Here is a 19,484-nt window from a genome sequence, read left to right on the forward strand (position 1 = left end):
GAAATGGCAGAAATAGTGTTTTCATTAGTACCTTTCCACCCACTGAGAAGTTACTCACCCCCTGGCTTTGTGCAGGCTCCAAGTAAATTGACAACGTTGAGATGGTGGCCAATATGAATGAGGATCTTCAGCTCCGACATAAGTGCTCTGTGCTCACTATGGGTTGCACCCTCTGCAGAGGTAAAACAACACAGATCAGAAGCATCACAGACAGAAAGGTTTTCCTCTCCTCTGCGTTCTCTTCTGTTATTTTTCCAGCCCATCTAGTGGGAAGCCTTGTTGGTTGGTAGCCTGGATCAGCTATGCTGCAGGACACTGATGAAAGCTAGGCACATGCATGACAGGGCTGGCTTTGCTCTACTTTTAAACATTTTCCAAAGTTTGCCAAGGGCCGTACATCAGAACAGGGATACAAACAATCCAGATTAGCAAACATCTTTTTTCCTACAGACCTTTTAAGCAGTTTTACTCTGCCATTTGTCCCTCCCAGCCAAGAGGAGCTAGAAACATTGTCCCATAGCCTTTGCTGGGGTCCATGCTAAGGGTCCAATGGGTCCACGGACTGGGGGAGAGAGGGTCAGGGCCAAACATGCCTGACCCTGCAGCCTTACCAAAAGCCTGGAGACATGGCTGGTGTCCTCATCCCGCAGGCATAGAAGGGGAAGAGGAAAGAGCTGAAGCAGTGGGGAGAGAGGAGCGGAGGAAGCAGCTGTCTGCAGGCTGCATGAGCATTAGGAAGCTGGAGGGACAGGGCTTTCTAATTTTTGTTGTCATTACTGCACGCTCATCCCATTGCAACGAATCTGCAACAGGTCTTGCCTGTGCTTGTGCCTGCTCACACTGTACTGTCAGAAATCCCCCAGCTTTCCCACCCTTCCTCCAGTATACCACAGGATGGGATACAGCCCCTGGCTACTGGGAGCCGCATTTTTCTGTCCCAGCTATGTACTCCTCAGGAACAGCATGTCTGGGAACCGCAGCTTTCAACGTTCCTGTGGCGAACGCGAGCCACTATAATATGATTTAAAGTGAGGAGAAAGCTGTTCAAAACTATTACTTATTTTGGAGCGTGCCTAAGCCATTGTCTGAGACTTGCAGAAAGCTCCCTACTAGGCTGCGTAAGGCAAAAATGGACACGTGCGAATTTCTTGCAGGAGCAAGTTTATGTTCTGAACCTGAGTAGATCTATAAAGCAGTGGCTAAGAAACCATAGTCACATTGCTCCAATTATCAATGAGATAAAGGCATGCACTTTCTCTAATCATTGCTTCATGACACCAACTGTTAAGCTAAATTTCAATACACCATTGGTACAAACATTTTGATTTTTTTCTGTCTACTGGTTATAGTATTGGCAATTATCCCTATATTGTGTATTCAAGGTGAAGTTTTAGTCATCATTTTTACCTTTAAGCATTTTGACTGCCACTGTTTTGCAGGTAGCAGTTTTGTCGATCCCAAACGCATCTGCTTCTATGACCTGGCCAAAAGCTCCACGCCCAAGAGGTTTACCTTGAAGTGAGAAGATGAACATACTCCTATTTATTTGCCTGGCACAGTGGGCAAAACATGCACAACAAACAGAAACTCTAAACTGATTTTATGTATCAGAAGTTAACAGAGGGCTGATAATGAGGAGAGGATGCATTACGCCCTATGGGACCACAGAGCCCACCTGGGGGTCCTGCATCAGGGCAGCCCCTTGGCAAGCCAGGACCTGAAACACCCCCCAGCACAGGGCTGGCTGCAGTATCACTAAATGGCTCGTGCAATGAAGACACACCTAGCTTTAGGCGGTCTCTGGGAAACTCCCACTTGCTGGCATCATAAGGGAGCCGTTCGCAGTGCTCGTCTATAGGGACTTCATCAGGATCCATGATGATTGACAAGTAGCCAGTCTTCATGTCCCCTCCGTTGGCCTGGAAAATAGTATTAGTTGTAGTTGCACAGATTTTTTGCTGGTGATGTGCAGGCAAAGTGCCATTTTCTCACTTTGTAGTGTTCCACTATTTCCCAGAAATGCCAGGCTACCGTTTCCCTACGCCATGTCATCATGAGTGTGATCGTTAATTATTTGCACTTTTTTTTCCTTTTTTAATAAACAAAACAAGCTGAAACATTTTTTCTCTTGTGAGGGCCTGTTCAATTAAAAACAAATTTCTGTGCCCCCGGTTCCAGGCAAGAATGTTACGGAATGGAGAGAAAAAATGTGTCTGTTGATTTAAGAACAATGGAAAGAAACAACACAAAAGGCCTCAAGTCAGCTCTCATTTGTCATGCAAGACCAGTGCTGATAGGACAGTACGAGAATTTTTTTCATTACCCGCTTAACGGTCCGGAGGATGATTACAAGAAGCAACCAGAAGAACATGGCAATCACTGCAGTGCCAACGAGGATAATGAGCTCCAGATTTGTTTTCTCTTCAGCGCCTGGGAAGAAATAAATGAATATCTGAGTGATCGTTGGAAGCATATTGGTTTTGTTCATTCATTAAAGTAGAGAATAGAGGTCCTTGTTCTGAAGGTTCGTTTTAAAAGTGCAAGGAAACGAAAGCAAAACAAAACAAAAAGCTTGGGTTTTTATGTTGGAATATTACGCTTAGTTTCATGCTGGTTTACACACCACCAATTTCTTAGCATCAGATTTGTTCCAAGGACAGTATCTGGACCTTGGGCAAACATAAAAAAGTAAAATCTTACATTTTAAAAAGAAATCATTGTTTTAGAATACTCAAAATGAACGACTTTTTCTCCAGAAACTGAAAAACAACCATCATATAGTAAATAAAGTGCTGTGAGAATGACCCAGAGAACAATCTCTCTCTGGTCTCTTTACATGCTTCAGCCGGGGCATGAAAAAACATGGAAAGAACACATGAAAATAAGGTCTTATTTACAACATCCCTTTTCCAGTAAAATAGTCTCCAGCAGATACCACTTGAACATCTATTAATCCACAGGAGCAGCTCTCTTCTTCAGCTTCTGTTTGCCACATCATGCTCCTGTATTTCATCCCTTGCACCATATGGATTTTCCTACACAGTAGCACACTCCGTTGCGTGACCCCAGTGAGCTGCACTATAAATTTCTTGGAGTGAAACAGTATGTTCTACACAGATTTCCAACTTTTACAGACATGCCCCAGTGATATTTACCACATCAGCTGAAATCTACATTGATGTCAGCTGCAGATAATTTCCACCCCATGTAAACATATTGCCCAACATCTTAATATCCTAATGGGACCTATAAGAATAACAGGATACTGCTTTAATTACCTTAACGGAACAGATCGCACAATCACTCTGACTTATAAAACAGAGGTTTGTGAAGGATTCAGTGACTAAATTTTGCAAATGTACTAATATCAAGGGCAAGGAGCTTTGAGTTCAAGGCTTCTCACTGCAGCTCTTGGTGGAAAGTCCATTATGGTTCCAGCTACTCAGACTGCAGACTAACCTCTTGTTAGGATTTATTGTTTATTATTGCAAATTGCATTTTGGTGTGCCACAATTGGACTGGAACAAGTGAGAGACGGGCCTCATAAACACTACCTTCAGAGCTTGGTGGACTAAGGCTGGAGTCCCCTAACCCCAAACCACTACCTGTTCCTATCACTGAAATGGGACGGCAATCACAACAGACTGCACAAAGTCTTCACTCTTTTTTTTAGACGCTGTGACAGCAATGACATAGTTTAAAAAGTTACAACTGTTAAAAAACATAGTATGACATTACTGACTTGAATTACATTACCAAGACAATAGAGATGCCCCAGGACACCTGCAAGTTTGGGTAGGTTCTGTTGTATAAGTTTGTGTGTAATATAGACTGGCAGAGTTTTCTTTGCAACCACAGGTAAGATAGATTCAGCTTTTGTTGAAAAGCACTAAACAACATTGTGGAGAAGAAAGCATCAGCCTCAACAGCTGGGATTACGATGGCTATGACAGCACCCAATTTGAGCTTGATAGGAATGGTCAGGACTTTTTGCGAATCTTTTTTCAGAACTCCAATCAGGATAGCCAGCAGATTTTCCTTTTAGTGATTATGAAGATTTCATGTACAATCGGGAAAGAAGCTAACACTAACCTTCCACTGAAAAAAAAGCCACCGCTTTTCTGCATCCGAGGACGTTGCAGGCAAGGCAGGTGTATAGCCCTCCATCTTCTTTCCTCACTCGACGTATGGTCAGTGTTTTGTTTCCATCTTTCAAAACAATACCTGGAAAAAATAATGATTCTTAGTTCTGCTATTTTTATGCTACTTTGTGTTAAAAATTCAAAATGAAACTTTTCATGGTGAAAATCAGCAGTGAGTCCCATGAAAGAAAGCCCTTAAGTGACAGAAAATTACAGTGAAGGAGGAATCCTCACCTGAATCTTCAACAAGGGTTTCATTATTTTTAAACCACATGATGTTTGGAGGAGGAATACCATTCGCTGTGCATGATACTTCTATGGTTTCACCAACGTTTGTTGTTTGATTTTCCAGATTTCCTACGAGTGTGGGTGCCATGGGCTCTGTTGGTTCGAAAATACGGCAAAATTACTGACCATTAAAGAAAACATCCATTTTTGCAGTAACAGCACTTGATGACACTCTACACGCTTGACCCAGTAACAAAGTCTCAGATCCTTTTATAACACCAACAGCCACGGCGTTCATGTTAAGATCATAGTTAAACTTCCACGTGACATGGAAAAATTATAATAGCCAAGAAAATTTTAACAGTATTTATGTAACCTGCTTTAGGTGGTTTAATTTGTAAGTGCTCAGGCTGCTGAGGGAATAGGTGAGAAACTGCTTCCCTCACATTTCTATTTCCAGGGTCGTTAGGAGAAGCCTGATACTGCTGGTCCATCAAACAGCCATTCAGGACAGCCCATGAACATGCGTAGATATTTTCCTGAATCTGCCTAATCAGCCTAGATGTCTAGGTCCCAAAGCAAAGTCACCACTATTTGTGTGAAAAGCTGACTGATTATCAGCTTGCGTTGCTTGCATCTGAATACCAGCATCGCTTTGTGACAGTTTTAAATTATAGACACTACTTCAAACTCAAGAGTTAGTGACACAAAGCAGTAGCATTAACGCTATGAATATGCACAGGCATATATAGCTAGAGGGAAAAATGTGTTTTGAAAAGTAAAATTGAGAGGCTATTGAGCTAAACACATTGCATTATTTGTGCAAAAGCCAAACTCATCTCCTTGCACAGCACAGTGGCTCGGTCAGTGTTTCCTCACTGGTACTGATGAAATAGTAAGTCCCTGCTGCCTGGACAAGCCCCAGACCTCCATGTTACAACAAATGGTCTAAATCTATTTAACAAATTGTGTGCACCATTAAGCCAACACATGCAAGGCCTGCCAAAAACTGACACTACTGCAGTTATTTTCATACACAACCACCCATTTTGGTTCACAGTAAGAGATCTATACCTTGAACAGTGAGATGCTTCACCAGGCAGTGCTGTGTTTTAGCCTTTTTGTCCTGAGCAATGCAAACATAGTCTCCTCCATCCTGGAGGGAGATGTTACGGAGGATGAGCTCTAAGGTGACATTTTCACCATTGGTATTTGAAACTGTTGCATTCAGCTTCTGGAGAGCATTGAGGTTCTTGCAAACAGGCATGGGCAGCCCTCCAAAGGGAGTCTGTGAAGCGTGAGCACTGAGTTTGTACCATGATAGCTTCTCAAAGGTGAATTTGTCCGCCGTGCATTGCAAGGACATGTTATCCTTCTCTGTGAGCTGATTCCGAGGCTGGAGATTAATTTCAAGACCCCCTGCAAGTTGAAAAAAAATTCCTGTTAGGTTGCACATTTTGCTGCCAACAGCAACTTGAAAAAGCCATTTTACAAATATAGACTTATTCTCATCTTGGCCAGTTGTAAATACGGAAACAAACCACTGAAAAATCAATCAATCATTTATGTAGAGTACAGTCTCATTAAAAACAATACATTTAAAATGGATCAAAGAAAGACCTGTGTAAAGAATATAGTTCCTTTTACTGCAGAAACTTCTGGCAACCTACGATGATTCTTAGCGTTATCTTACAGTTCATTTTTAGATTTGGATTAAAATATTATTTCAGTATGTGAATATGGGGACTGATTTTCAAGAAGACAGAAGCTGTTTGCTACTGTTTTCGAAAATGTTAGTCTTAGTTTTTACAATACATCTTTACTCATTTTGTGACGCTACCATAATTTCTCTGTAGCTCTTTTAAGTGATGGCAAAAACCCAATAGCAATCACTGTCGAGACAACAGTGCCCATTTTGCATCATGTTCACGGGACTCCCAGTCCACTGGTGCCAGCAGAACTAACTACTTGGCTGAAGGTAGGTGGTGACTTTAAAGGCTGCATTAGAAAAACCTAAATTCCTAAAGAATGAAAGGATTTTATAAAGGACAAGAATCAGACAACAATGTTGAGGCACCTATCATTAGCGAAACAGATGAAATAACATTAATTTAACATGGCTGTCCTCAACAGGGTATACTTACTGGTCACATGAAAGGAGATAACTCTCTCACTTGACCCAGCTCTGTTCGTAGCCATACATCTATACAAAGCAGATACATTCGCTGCTTGAATCATGAGGGTGCTCACCGTCTACAAAAGAACAATCGAGCATTTCATACTGAGCCAGTGCTCAAGTACATATGTGAGCCCAACCACCTCAACAGCTCAGCAAAGTGCTCTGCAGATATCTGCACAACCAAAAATCCCTCTGCAGCACAAATCCACGGCACAGCAGGAGCACAGTCCCCTCCTGATGTTTACATCTTTTTCCTTAAGTCTGTAACAATCAGGAAAAGAAAACAAGAAAAAGCAGCCTGCCAGAAGGCAGATTTCAGTATATGTATTAATAAATGCTGCACCCACAACTTTTTCTGGTCTTCAGTCTCTCCAGCTTCTCCCTATTACAGTTAATTGGCAAGATTAAATCACCTAACTTCAAACCGCTAAAAGGTAAGCACTGAAATCTAAAAGTAAGTTATGTTCCTCAATGGAGACTCACTTTGGGTCAGTGTCTAAAGGACTTGAAAGTGTCTACCTCTGCCTATTGGCTTCAGTAGAAGCTTGCAAGTACAGCCCCAAGTTTAACGTTTCGTGAAAAGAGTCTCATCTCTAGTGATATATTCCCAGATATGTGGACTGCTGAACAGGGCTAATCATCCCCAACCAACAGGAAAGAAAATCTGCTCACCTTTGTTTTCCCGGCAATAGTAACGACTCGGTGCTTAATTTCAACCTGATTCCCACCCTTTCTCTCCGAGATCACTTTCCATTTCCTGCATGCATACGGATTGGCTCCTGAGCGAACCTTCCTGAGACAGAAGTAGAGACATATGCATTATATAAGATGAATATTCGCCCTTCAGGAGAGTGGCTTTATGTTCTTTTTATAATATGCAGATATTTAGCTATAAATCAGATGCATCACTGGCCACAGCCTGTATCTGGGAAGAGTATGTTTCTGGAGACATTTCTATTAAATTGCACCCTATAACCTTCTGAGACCTTTGTGCTCTGTAAAATAAGAAACCCCCAAGCTGAAAGGTGAATTTCCTAATTAATCTGCCTGTGTCAGCTCAATCAGGATGCTTGGAGGGAAGCAGCTATTCTGGGAACAAACCTCCATTCATAAATAGATGATTCAAGTTAATTTAGTTCAAAGGAAGACAGAGAGACACAGAAATCACTGAACTCCCTGCAAGAATTTCTTGAGGGCAGTAGCCATTGTGTAGGAAGCAACCAGGCACCAAAGGAAGAAACTAGTGGAAATGATTTTAAAAACAACAACAGGAAAGAAGAATGCTTTTTTTTTTCTGCTTTTTTTTTTTTTTTTTAAAAGGAAATCTGGGCTTATGGCAGGCCCAGATAAGGGAAGCTGCGTGAATCTCAGTCAGGCACTCTCTCTATCATTCCCCAACATCAATCAGTGCACTTCCTCCGAGATACACTTTCACACAGATAAAGAGCACCATCACGCTCAGCACTTGAGCGTAAGAAAAAAACCACCACCAAGATCCATAATTAGCATAAACAGCAAGTTTCCGCTGTTTGGGATGGAGCTTTGGGCCTGCATCCCACGGGGAGGTCTGAGGGGAGGGCACGCAGATAGCTGCATTTGAAATCCCGCGCATGCCAAGATGCCCTTCAAGAAGGCATGATGGCAACATGCAGGCGCTGCTGGCGCCTGGCTGCGGGTGGCCCTTGCCTCTGCAACTCACTGCCAATGATGACAACCTCGGCAGAGCCTGCCAGCAATGACCTGCCTATTAAGTACAACAATCTTTTCTTCATTGGCCATTGGGTTTGCGCTCAGTAATGAGCCTGGACAAGGGATGCACACAAAAAACCCCCTCCAACCCAAACAACCCTCAAGAGCTACATAAGCCGCAGAAGATGGCAAGGGCTTAGCACTCACTGGGGGCTGAAAGTGCACTCCTCCTCCAGCTGCCAGTGCCAGAGGATGGTGGCGGGTGGTGGGACGGCATAGACGGTGCAGGTGAGCGCCTGCGTTGAGCCATACTTGTAGGAGTCGACGGGAGCCAGCAGCGCGTTCTCGCCGATCTGAGGGGGGACTGGAGGAGAGAGCAGCAGGTTACACCGCCCGCCAACGGCTCCCCAGCGGCACCGCCTACACGTGTTAGACCCACGGTGACTAATGCACACTGTGCCCCACGTCCGAGTGCAATGCAGAGCACCTCCAAGGAACAAGGACGTGTTGGGAAGAGGTGAACCTGCCCAACACTTTGAGGATCAGGCCCTCAAGACACAATGCTTACTATCTCCTATAAAATCTTCCTTTATTACCTCCTGGTTTAAAATGCAGCCCTTGAATTCCCACCACCATCCCCAACAGTTAAATGCATATTATTCCCCAGCCCTGATCCCACTGAATGTAGCCTCGCTGCCCTTTCTAAGACCTTCTGTCTTCAAAGCATGGGGGTTAGGCTGTTTCCTCAGGAGCAGAGAAGAGGAGGAAGAGGAGGAGGAGGAGGGTTGCACAAGGCAGGGCAGAAGAGGAGGGACAGCCTGTGTGGGGCAGGAAGGATGGGCGAGGCGGGCCAGGGCCAGGATGGAGTGGGGTGGGGGAGGACTCTGGCAGCCCGGCCAGCAAGGAAGGCAGGAAAAGAGCAGGATGCAGAGGCAAAGAAATAATATACAGAAAACAAAAAACACACACAAAGTATCATCACAACACCAGAAGCCTGCAGCCTCTCGACCAGCACATTCTCGAGCCAGGAGAGACAAGCCACCTCTGCCCTCCTAGGGCTCAGGTTCAAGTGCTCTCCTCCCGGCCACCACCCCCACTTAAATCTTCATAGTTCTGGGATGAATTTAATCCTAAGAATGGCAATACACCACATCCACGCGTGAAAGAAAGGTATCCCTGTACACCACTTACCATTCACAAGCAGGGTAAATGTATGTCTCTTCTGCATCTTGTTAGTAGGGTTTGTAAGGACAACAGTGTAATTCCCGGCATCCTTTTCAGTTGCTTCAGTGATCACTAATGTGTAGCCAAGTTTAACTGTATGATTTGCATTGATGGCTTTTCCATTTTTATACCTGAAGAAAATATAGAGCACTTTGAATACTTTAGAGATTTACCTTGACTAAGAATAGCTCAGTTTTTCAAACACATTGTGTCCCGATTCTTACCATTTCACCTCTGGTGGAGGATATCCTTTAAACTTGACGGGAATTTTGACTGTATCACCTAACCTTGTCTCGACTGCATTCTCCATTCTTTCCAGGTGAATAAAAGGACTTTCTGAAAAAAATTAAATGAAATTGTCTTTCCACGTAAACAAAAGCGTAAGTGGTCTTTGTTTGGGTTAGCACTTAAGAGCAGATGACAAATAGAGGAGAGTGATAGGACGCCACTGGTAAAGCACAGTCGTCTCCAAACTGGAGAGAGCTGGTGGGCTCTGGACCCACCATGAAAACCCAGTCCTTTTCCTTGCACAGAGGAGCAGACCAGTTCCCCCACCGGGGAGGTCTGGAAAGCAGAGACAAGACTCATCTCTCAGGATGGCACACCAACTGTCAGACCTATATATATCTATAAATAAATAAATATCATAAAACTGGCTTGATCTACTCATTCCAGGAAATAATAGTATTCAAAACTATAATGTAATAAAGTTAGATATTTTCAGCCTCTTCTCAAGTATGTATGTGAACCATTGCAGTCACAGAATACTTTGAAATGATTTACGTTACTTGTTATAAGTTATAAACTTGCATTCAGACTAAGACAGTGATTAGCCTTTTGGCTAAGATTTAGGATGGTATCAACTTAATATCTGGTACACTCACTATAGCACATGATCTGGTTTTGGTTCCCGAAGGGAAACAGAAAGAACCCAGGAGAAAACTGAGTCTACCTTGAATCACTGTGCTGCATAATAAGTTTGAATGTTAAAAAAAAAAGAAAAAGAGCCATTAATATTCAGGCCCCTGAAATCAGACCTCAGGAAAACCCTTTGTCAGACTCAGTGATTAAAAATGGGCCATTCTCATGCTGGCAATCCTTTAAAATCTTATAATTAGCTAAGCCTGTGGTATAAAAATAATCCTATAGTGGGTGCAAGAGAAATACCGTAGCTGCAGTTTGGTTCATTGCTGTCATTTGATTCATCACTGAGATGCCTTCTGCATCCCAGTAATCAATCCCAAATCCGAAGCAACCAACAAAACTGAAGTGGAAGATGCCATACCATGGATAATGAAGTAACTGCTGTTTTTCATGTTCATACGGCCACTGGATGCTGCGCAAGTATATCGACCTTTGTCACTTAAGGACACATTGTCAATAGTAAGAGTGCTTACAAACTTCTTTACTTCCCCTGCAGTGGTTTTTAAATCCCTTATGGTTGCACGTTTTTCCTGTAATAAATAAAAGACAGAAGTGTTTGGGAATTTTATTGTTATTCCTCCTGTCACACTTTGCACACCTGTATATACTAGCAATTTCTTTGTATATTATCATCTGCTTTGTCAATATTATAAAGAGGGGAGTGACATTATAATTAAATAAAATTTCATTGTGATGTTGGCACCTTTACATTATCATGGATTTACCTTGACAGAAGGGTAGTCCCATTTAAAATCAATTCCTACGTTCAGCTCCGTTCTTACGGTGCAATTGAGAACAAGTTTTTCTCCCACTGCAAGCTCTACTTGGTAGTGCGGGTTCATCGTCAGGTCATAAATTCGGTATCCTAGAGGAAGAAAAAGGCACACACAAAACAGGGGGGTAAGAAAAGACTTCTTTACAGCACTCAGCACCAAATTTCCCAGGTGAATTCACCGAAACTCCAACCAAAACCCCAGCTACAAAGAGGCCTCTCAATGCCCCAGTGCAGCACAATGACAGGCGTACAAAGGAGCCTGGAGAGATGGGATGTGCCTGCTCTGAGCACTTCCCATCCGAGAGCTGTGTCAGACACGGCACAGCAGGATGTATGCACTTGATCGGAGCCCCCCCAGCAGTGGGAGCAGGCAGGAGATGGTGATCCACACAGTTCCTCTGCCTTAGACACCTTCTTCTTAACCTTGTGAGACCTGAAACTAAAGGAGATACATCCCCACCCCCAATAATAAGTGGGAACTTTTTATTAAGAATGACAGTCTGGCATTGGTAAAATCATCCCGAGTTTACTTTGTGCAATAAAATATTTAAAATATTAAAAACCAGAATATTCTGAATGCAGAAATTCTGCAGAAATTCTGAATTTGCTCTGAATCGAGTGAAGACTGATGAATTTGGTGGAGAAGCAAGAGCCTGCTGCACAGAGTAAAGGGTGGAGGGCTGCTATGTCTTCCTGCCAAGCAGGGCAAGACTGCCTTGGTGCCAACTGGCCACTTGAAGTGGTCATTGTGTCCTTGGACTCAAAAGAGAAATAGCTGCAGTTTCAGCTCAGGCTTGAGCCTCCACAGAATCATCCTGGTATTTCTAGGTTTTGATGAGCAACTGACAAAATATACCAGGACAGCATAAACCGCTGTCAGAGTCAGGACATAGGTCTGAAGGAGACAAGACAACCCAGTTCCTAGTTCGACCTTCAGATCCCCCATTCCCTTGGTAACGCCTCAGACCAATTCCCTCCTATCTGCTGCTGATGGATGCCTGCCTCTAGTTCCCTTCAACTATGACTTGGATCCTGGATAAGCAAATAAAGTACAGAATAGAGTGATTTTATGAAAAAGGCTTGCATTGTCAGGAAAAAAAATTAAAATCCCTGGCATCTATGTAACACTAAAAATAGAAGCACTTATCCCAATGATCAACCAGAAAGAACACAATACATTGCATTTAAAAGAAAAGTAATATATATCACAACATCCATTTTGCATTAGCTGCACTGTCAGTATTGAATAACCTAGGGTCCAACCAAATGTAATTGGTTCAGTATGTTGTAGTGAGCGAAATAACATTGGCTATAGAGGAAAAAAAACCTTTGGCTTACCTACAACTGCGACTATGTAGATCACAGACTGATAGCTTTCATCATCTATTTTAGCTTCACAGAAGACCATGGCCGCATAGTTGATTAAATGACTGGGTATAGTGAAGCCTTTTTTATTATTCCATGAAATTGATTTACCATCAGGAACAAATATCTTTTCTGGATATTTCTGTTTGAAATATTGATAAAATACATAGTCAGATTTCAAAAATCAAAAAACCCTGAATTTTCAAGTCCAGCATTTTCCATAACCACAGGGTCCCAGTTTTAACATCCTAGCTCAGGCAATCTCCCTTTCATAGGCCATCACTCCACACTTTGAGAGTGCAGGATCATGGACACGTACAGTTACAGCACTCACCTTGTAATCAGAGACTGTAAAATTCCCAAGGATGGAAAGAAGTTTTTAGGAAACATATTTATACTTCAGGCAATGTATTTATGTCACAGTGATTTCAACTAACTCTTATAATAATAACGTTTTTTTTTCCCTTACCGCATGTAGAGATACATTGAGATTTGATACGGTTCCAAGGCACGGCACTACCACAGTTTTATTCTTAGTGATGTATATAATGCCAAGCTGATCACTAACAGAAGTCACAAATGGAGATCTGTAATCTAGAAGAATATTCAGTTGGTAAATGGATATTATTTGTCATGTGATTACGGAGGAAACTTTTCCAATTCTATTCTTTCCCTGTCTATTTCTTCTCAAATAATTTTTATTCTTTTCTATGTGGTAAAACACTTAAACGATGAGACTAAATAGGGGGGACATATTTTTACAGACCCTCTCCCTAGCTTTACCATATCATTATTCTCAAAACAGCTATCAGCAGCAGCGTGCACTTTGGAGAATAGCTTCCTGCCACCGCAGTCTTTGTGCCGACAAAAATCCAATTTACCCTAGTGCGACTTTCCTTGCCTAAGTATTACAGGAAATACCAGTTAAAAGTAGTGACATGCTATATTGGCTCCCCCAATGGCAGCACCCTTTCCAAAGTCAGACCAAAAAAAATGTAAGTTTGTGATCTTATAAAACAAGCTAACCCGTGTATATAATAACATTCCATTTTTCAAAACGGTAACTGTAAGTTAACAATAAAAAGGAAGCAGGGCGCACCAGAAAAGGGGTATCAAGCCATCGGTGCAAAAAGGCAGATGCCTCAATGAATGCGCTTACTTAAGCTGAGTGTGTAACTGGAGGCTTTGCAGTGTCTGCGATGCTCAGCTCCATTCCTACCAATACAACCGACCGCCTGAGTTTGAAAACTTAGCTCTTAAAGCCTAAATAGATTTTACCATTACGGTCAGCAAATATATGGAAGTTTATGTTTTGGGGTTTTTTTTTTGAATGGTATCAGATAGTACAAATTGTAGAAGGGATCGGATCTGTTGTTTTATATATATATTTATATACATTTTGTATACAATCTCTGTAATCCTCCCTCATATGAAACTCCTGCTGAGGTCAGTAACAGCTCTTCATTCATAAGGACAGGCTCAGAGCGCAGTGGAGATATGTATGCTAAGTTCTGGGTGGAGGAGAAGAGCAGACCAAGTACTGCATACAACAGGTCAGTTCAAAATTATAGGTACAAAGGCTTTTCTATTGATGGCAACTAGCGTACTGGTTATGTAATTACTCAACATGAAAACAAGAAAAATAACAGTTTCACAGGATCAAACGTTCTAAGATTAAGAAATTTTAATGTCAAAACCGTCTTGAGATACTTGATATTCCTTTTTTCTCTTGAGGCTAGGGGAAGAGCCACCTAAGAACTGTGTAAGCACTTACCTTGAACATAGACATAAATGGTTGTAGCTGCCTGGTTGTCCCTGTAAAGGCACCTGTAGTCCCCTGTGTCATTGCCGATGACTTTGAGGAGAGTAAGTGTCTTGCAGTAGGGGCCATCACTGCAGTCTGTCACAGAGATACGCTTCTCAGCACTGCTCTGGTTGCTTGGCCAGGACCACTCCAGTGGTCTCTGACCGCTGGGACAGCAAACGTTAGAGGAGCGTCAGCATGCGATGAGCACCAGCACTGATCCAAGGTGGTGAACCTCAGCCCCACTAGTCTCTACAGCTTTGGAGAGGAACAGGCTTCATCCCATCACATGGAGCATTAAGCCACATAGGATAAATTCACGTAAATCGACCTATCGTTACTACCTATAAGGAAGCTACCTGAGATTTATGTTCTGCTGAATCTAAGTGACACAGCACCCAAAAGGGAGAGTCAAGAGTGTGGCCCACCAGCCGGCTCCACGAGGACCTGGCTGATGCCTCCTCCTCCCGGACACCCTGCGCTCCCCACCTCTTCCTTCTGCAACCCTTTAAGATCAATCATTTCTACAGTCTGCCAGGGAAAAGTGAGCCGGGGGCACAGAGGGACCAGGGAGAAACAAGAGCGATGATGGGAGAGAGACCGAATCACCTACGATTCTGTACAAAAACTCACTACATAAATTATCCCCATCAAAATCATGCTGGACAGATTTGCCCTTACCTGCAAGTAATATTTAGAGTGTTATTTGCAGTTATTGTGAGGACATCTTTTTGGATGCTAAGGGTTGGCTGATCCAGAGAACTAAATAAACCTGCAAAAAAATGTATAAAAACCCTCAAATCAATGCAACAAACAAAGTAAATGCTACTCAGTCAGAAAAGCCTCATATACAGCAACATGCGATATGTTTTAAGCGGACACTTTCACATCACCTACTTAGCAGAGAAGGGTAAATAATGACTTTTCACACATCCCAGAAAGTTCAAAAACTCTGTCATAACAGGAAGCAAAGGCAGATGGTCAGGAGCTAGCTGCAGAGCACTACAATTCAGCCAGCCAGGGTGGAGTTCCTGTTTTCTTGTGTTGCCAACTTCAAGGTCTAACAAGAGGATGTGGAACATTGAAATGAAGTGAACCTTCATCTGATGATCTCACTCCCCGGGGAAAGGGATTACCAAATTTTCTTATAATAAATCGAATATACTTATGTTCTTCGAGACTACTGATCAACAAATTATGTGAAGAAACTATTTTACCCAGTTTGTCACAAATTCGAAATCACATGAATTTATTTTATCCCATGATTTTCTAGGGTAATCTCTTTCCTTCTAGGCAGTTAGGCAAAAATCTATTTCTCCCAGACGTTATTCACACGAGGGGTTGCGTTGCGCCCACCCCGAGCCACCCGTGCTTGTGAAGGCTGCGATCTGGGTGCCCGTGCTCGCTCTGAGGCAACAGCCCAGCTTGTGTAACATCTGCAAGGACCACAGGGAGAGATTTTCAGTCCGCCTTGGCTGCTCCCAGCACCGTCAGGAATCCCGCCTCACCGGGGCGAGCCAGCAGCCCCAACCACGACAGCTTGGCCAGCTACGATGGGCAACAAGAAAGTGAGGCCAGACCGGGACCTTCCCTATTTCCCTAGTATTTCCCCGCGCTTTAATCACTGGCATCCCGAGCAGGTTCTTCGCTGATGACGGGTTTCCCGCATTTGGCTCCAGGGACATTTTGCTCTCGGAAACGACGGCTGGTGCTGGAGCCAAGCGAGCAGGACACTATGCCATGGCAGGCAGCCCTCTCTGACCGGCCGGCACCGACCGGCCGGACAGGAGAGGGCAGGAGGACAGGAGAGGAGAGGATGGGAGAGTACAGGACAGGACGGGAGAGGACAGCACGCCCGCAGCGCTGGGCGCCCCGTCCCACCCCGGGGCTCTCACTGCCTCACCCACTCGACCAGCCCTGACAGCCCCACGGGAAACCCGCACCCGCGCCGATCATCCCCGCGCCCCCTCTCCGCGGGGCCCCGTGGGGCTGCCTGACCCCGGCGGCTCCCCGACAGGCCGGACCCGGGGGACGCGGGGCTCCCCGAGGGCTTACCGGGAGCCAGGCACAGCAGGACCGCCAGCAGCCGCGCCGCACCGAGCTCCATCCCGCGGCCGCCGGCCGCTGCGGGGCGCGAAGCGAACCCGCTGCCCGACGGCGCCGTCGGGGAGGCAGCCGAACCGCGCCGAGCCGAGCCGGGCCGAGGCCGCGCCGAGCCGAGCCGAGCCGAGCCGAGGCGCGCCGCACCGCACGGCGGGGATGCGGGACCCCGGCGAGCAGCACCGCCCCTCTTGTGCCCAGGGGCGGGGCTTGTCGCCTCGGCCCCGCCTATCCCGGCGCAGCCCCGCCCCCTCGGCCCCGCCCCAGGGCCCCGCGGCGGGCCCCGGCGGGGGTGCTGGGCTCGGAGCGGGGCCCCGGGAGGTCGCCTCCCTGTCAGCGGCAGGAGGGCCCCGGGGTGGGGTGGGGCAATTCAACGTCGCCAGGCTTTTCGTTGCGCATGTTTGGGGTTTCTTAACATCCCCTCAACAGAAATCACCCTAAGGACGGACCCTACGGGGCACAGGCAGTGAGGCGCAGCCACCTTCCTGCTGGCTGCGACTTCATCCAGCCGGGCTTGAAGTGCCTGGCGGTATCAGTGCTGAGTTCACAACGTGGGAGCCCCCGAATCATGTAGCATGTACCCACCAGCCTAACCGGCCCCATCGCCTCTAACGGGATCCAGCGGCCGCCTGCGAGAGCCACCCTTCCCACCCCCGCTCTCTGCGGGATGCTACCCGGTGGCAGTAACCGTTCCCCTCTCACACCAAAGGTTTGATTTTTTTCCGAAAATGAACCCCCAGCTAATCATGTACCTTTTAATCAAAATTATTAACCTGTGACTGTTGAAAGAGAAGTTCGTGAGATAGTCCTTCGGGGAAAATAAACACGTGGTTATTAATGGTTTTATCCATACACATGACCATAAAGCCTCTGGGGGAAATAAATACATCTGTGTAGACAGATACATAGACAAATAGGTAGATAATCAGGTCGATAGAAACACACAGCTATGTACATAGCTACGCATGCGTATACATACATGTACTTTTACATGCTACATTTTTCTCTTTCCTGCAAATCTGCGTGTGATCTTATCCACAAATGACTAAGTTAATGAAGAAGTGATTTTATTTTGCATGCTATGCAATTCCAGCTGTTTCACTGTACTGGGGGATGAGTGTAATTTCCTTCGAAATTACACCCCTGTTGCTCACAGAAAGATACAGGGAGTGGGAGAAGCCAAATGTCTATACTGATTTTTCCCAGAGATCCAATAAAACCCATGAAAAGTCAAAGAAGAGTCATGTGGTTCAAGAGGCAGCAAGTCGACACCGTGCAAATAAAATGTGTTCTTGCTATTCTTATGAGCTCTTAAACCAGAAAATTGGTAGCCCTCATTAATATCCCCACCTCCATCATACTGCAGGTCAGGTCATTGGTATTTCTGTGATTTTGGGAACTCTGGCAGTGATTACTAAACAACTGACCCTTGCTGAGACTAGGCTGCACATAGGGTTATGTGGTAGTGCTAAAAACCTAGCAAGAACCAAGGGTACCGACTGCTAAAGAGCCAGTTTGGATAACTTTATTTGTGGTGGTGCTGGTTTTGTTGGGTTTGACTACAAAGAGCAACATTTTGATAGGGGATGGATGACCTGCAAGAACTCTTTGCCTCCAAAGCAGTTTAGCTAGTCAACAAAGCAAACTAAATTATAAGGGTAAGTTGAAAAATGTTCACATAAAAGTATTATAGGATCCATAGAATACAGTAGCATCACTGGTAGCTCACTTAGTGCTTTCTGCACTCCCACTTGAGCTTCCAAAAACGCGATCTGTAGAAAACATGCCACTATATTGATTTTAACAAGTGGCTTTTCTGAAATTTAGTCAGATGATGTGCAACTAGAGCTTCCTGCAATTCCGTTTAAGCTCTGTTTTCATGCACAGTCGTTGCTATTAAGTCAGTGGTTTGGAAGGGGGAGGTTGGTTTCATTGTTGAAAATTATTTTGGTGCCTGAGCTTTATGGGAACAAATACCCACTGTTTGCCCTAAGCATATCTAAGCAAAGATAGATGAATGCTAGCCTTCCACAGGCCCTTTGGCGTTTGCCATATCCCCTGCCTCCTTCTCCCCTGCGGTGTGCTGAGGAAGGGAAGGAAAGGAGGGAGGTTGACCCCTCAAACACACAAACCTCCTGGCTGGCCAGTGCACACACTGAACTGAGCAGCTGGCAGTGAGGAGCTTGCATGTTGTGAATGCTGGGCATCCACAGAGAAGTGCACATTTCAAAAGCACAAAGTGTTTTTATCTCCCTGAGTGATCCCACTGAGATCTCAGTTTTATACTGTGCTTCCTAAATGGGACACAATCCTTCAGTACTTTGCCTGGCTGTCAGTATAATCTTGTTAATTAGAATAATGCTGCAGGAACTGCTGCTTCACTGTATGAAATGCCATTCCTATAGTACCAGGGACATTTGTGATACCAATGAGCAAACTAGAAGATAAATTCTTTACCCTCCAGGTACTTGAGTGGCGTCCCAGCCCCGTAAACATTTAAGCACAAGAATAACTTGGCTCTGGAGAGTCATTCTACAGATGCAGGGCTTTTCATGTGAATCAAATTACTTATCTACATGGAGTTTGTGGGACTAATCCTCTAATAAGATCAAGTAAAAACTATAGCCAAGAACCACTGGAAATGATGAGTGTCTGGGGAAAGTGAGAGCTAGAAAAGATGGGAAGTGACCTTACCGACACAACGTGTATGGTATCATATGTGTTTTGCTACACTGATTTTTCTATTTTGAGCTTTGATGGGGCTTTCTCAAGTGGGTTGCCACTGGAAGATGCCATGGGGAACCTCTGAGAGAAAAATCGGCCTGAGCACATAAGAAAGACAGTCACCTAAAGTCCAAGTGATGTATTCATCTAAATACACTGTTACGGTGATAGCTATGGGACAACAGATGTCTGGTTACAAAACGAAAACCCCAGTGATTCAAGTGATGGAAGCTTTCTTATCCAGCCTTTGTGCCACTCTTCAGACTTGTACAGTATCTAGCACAGCCCAGCTTACAGCAGAGACTATCAGTGCTGAACCACGGGGAGCTA

General features: G+C 44.5%; 1 protein-coding gene across 1 annotated transcript in view; it reads right to left on the reverse strand.

Moving 5' to 3' along the window:
• The window catches only part of KDR (kinase insert domain receptor), a 32,010-nt gene extending 15,421 nt beyond the window's left edge, over nucleotides 1-16,589 (reverse strand). Inside the window, exons 1-19 of the mRNA XM_087736969.1 lie at nucleotides 16,386-16,589; nucleotides 15,012-15,102; nucleotides 14,301-14,497; nucleotides 12,996-13,120; nucleotides 12,500-12,668; nucleotides 11,112-11,251; nucleotides 10,748-10,916; nucleotides 9,687-9,798; nucleotides 9,430-9,593; nucleotides 8,446-8,602; nucleotides 7,222-7,342; nucleotides 6,515-6,623; nucleotides 5,445-5,789; nucleotides 4,377-4,523; nucleotides 4,093-4,224; nucleotides 2,324-2,430; nucleotides 1,784-1,919; nucleotides 1,408-1,512; nucleotides 59-172 (exon numbers count right to left, since the gene is read on the reverse strand). Of these exons, the coding sequence (XP_087593095.1) occupies nucleotides 59-172; nucleotides 1,408-1,512; nucleotides 1,784-1,919; nucleotides 2,324-2,430; nucleotides 4,093-4,224; nucleotides 4,377-4,523; nucleotides 5,445-5,789; nucleotides 6,515-6,623; nucleotides 7,222-7,342; nucleotides 8,446-8,602; nucleotides 9,430-9,593; nucleotides 9,687-9,798; nucleotides 10,748-10,916; nucleotides 11,112-11,251; nucleotides 12,500-12,668; nucleotides 12,996-13,120; nucleotides 14,301-14,497; nucleotides 15,012-15,102; nucleotides 16,386-16,437 (2,692 nt within the window). The 5' untranslated portion in view covers nucleotides 16,438-16,589. The remainder of the gene's footprint in view (nucleotides 1-58; nucleotides 173-1,407; nucleotides 1,513-1,783; nucleotides 1,920-2,323; nucleotides 2,431-4,092; nucleotides 4,225-4,376; nucleotides 4,524-5,444; nucleotides 5,790-6,514; nucleotides 6,624-7,221; nucleotides 7,343-8,445; nucleotides 8,603-9,429; nucleotides 9,594-9,686; nucleotides 9,799-10,747; nucleotides 10,917-11,111; nucleotides 11,252-12,499; nucleotides 12,669-12,995; nucleotides 13,121-14,300; nucleotides 14,498-15,011; nucleotides 15,103-16,385) is intronic.
• Nucleotides 16,590-19,484: the final 2,895 nt, after the last annotated feature.

Source organism: Nipponia nippon, unplaced genomic scaffold (assembly GCF_047370975.1).
Source record: "Nipponia nippon isolate SJK-2023a ecotype South Korea unplaced genomic scaffold, ASM4737097v1 scaffold_6, whole genome shotgun sequence".
Taxonomy (NCBI): Eukaryota; Metazoa; Chordata; class Aves; order Pelecaniformes; family Threskiornithidae; genus Nipponia; species Nipponia nippon.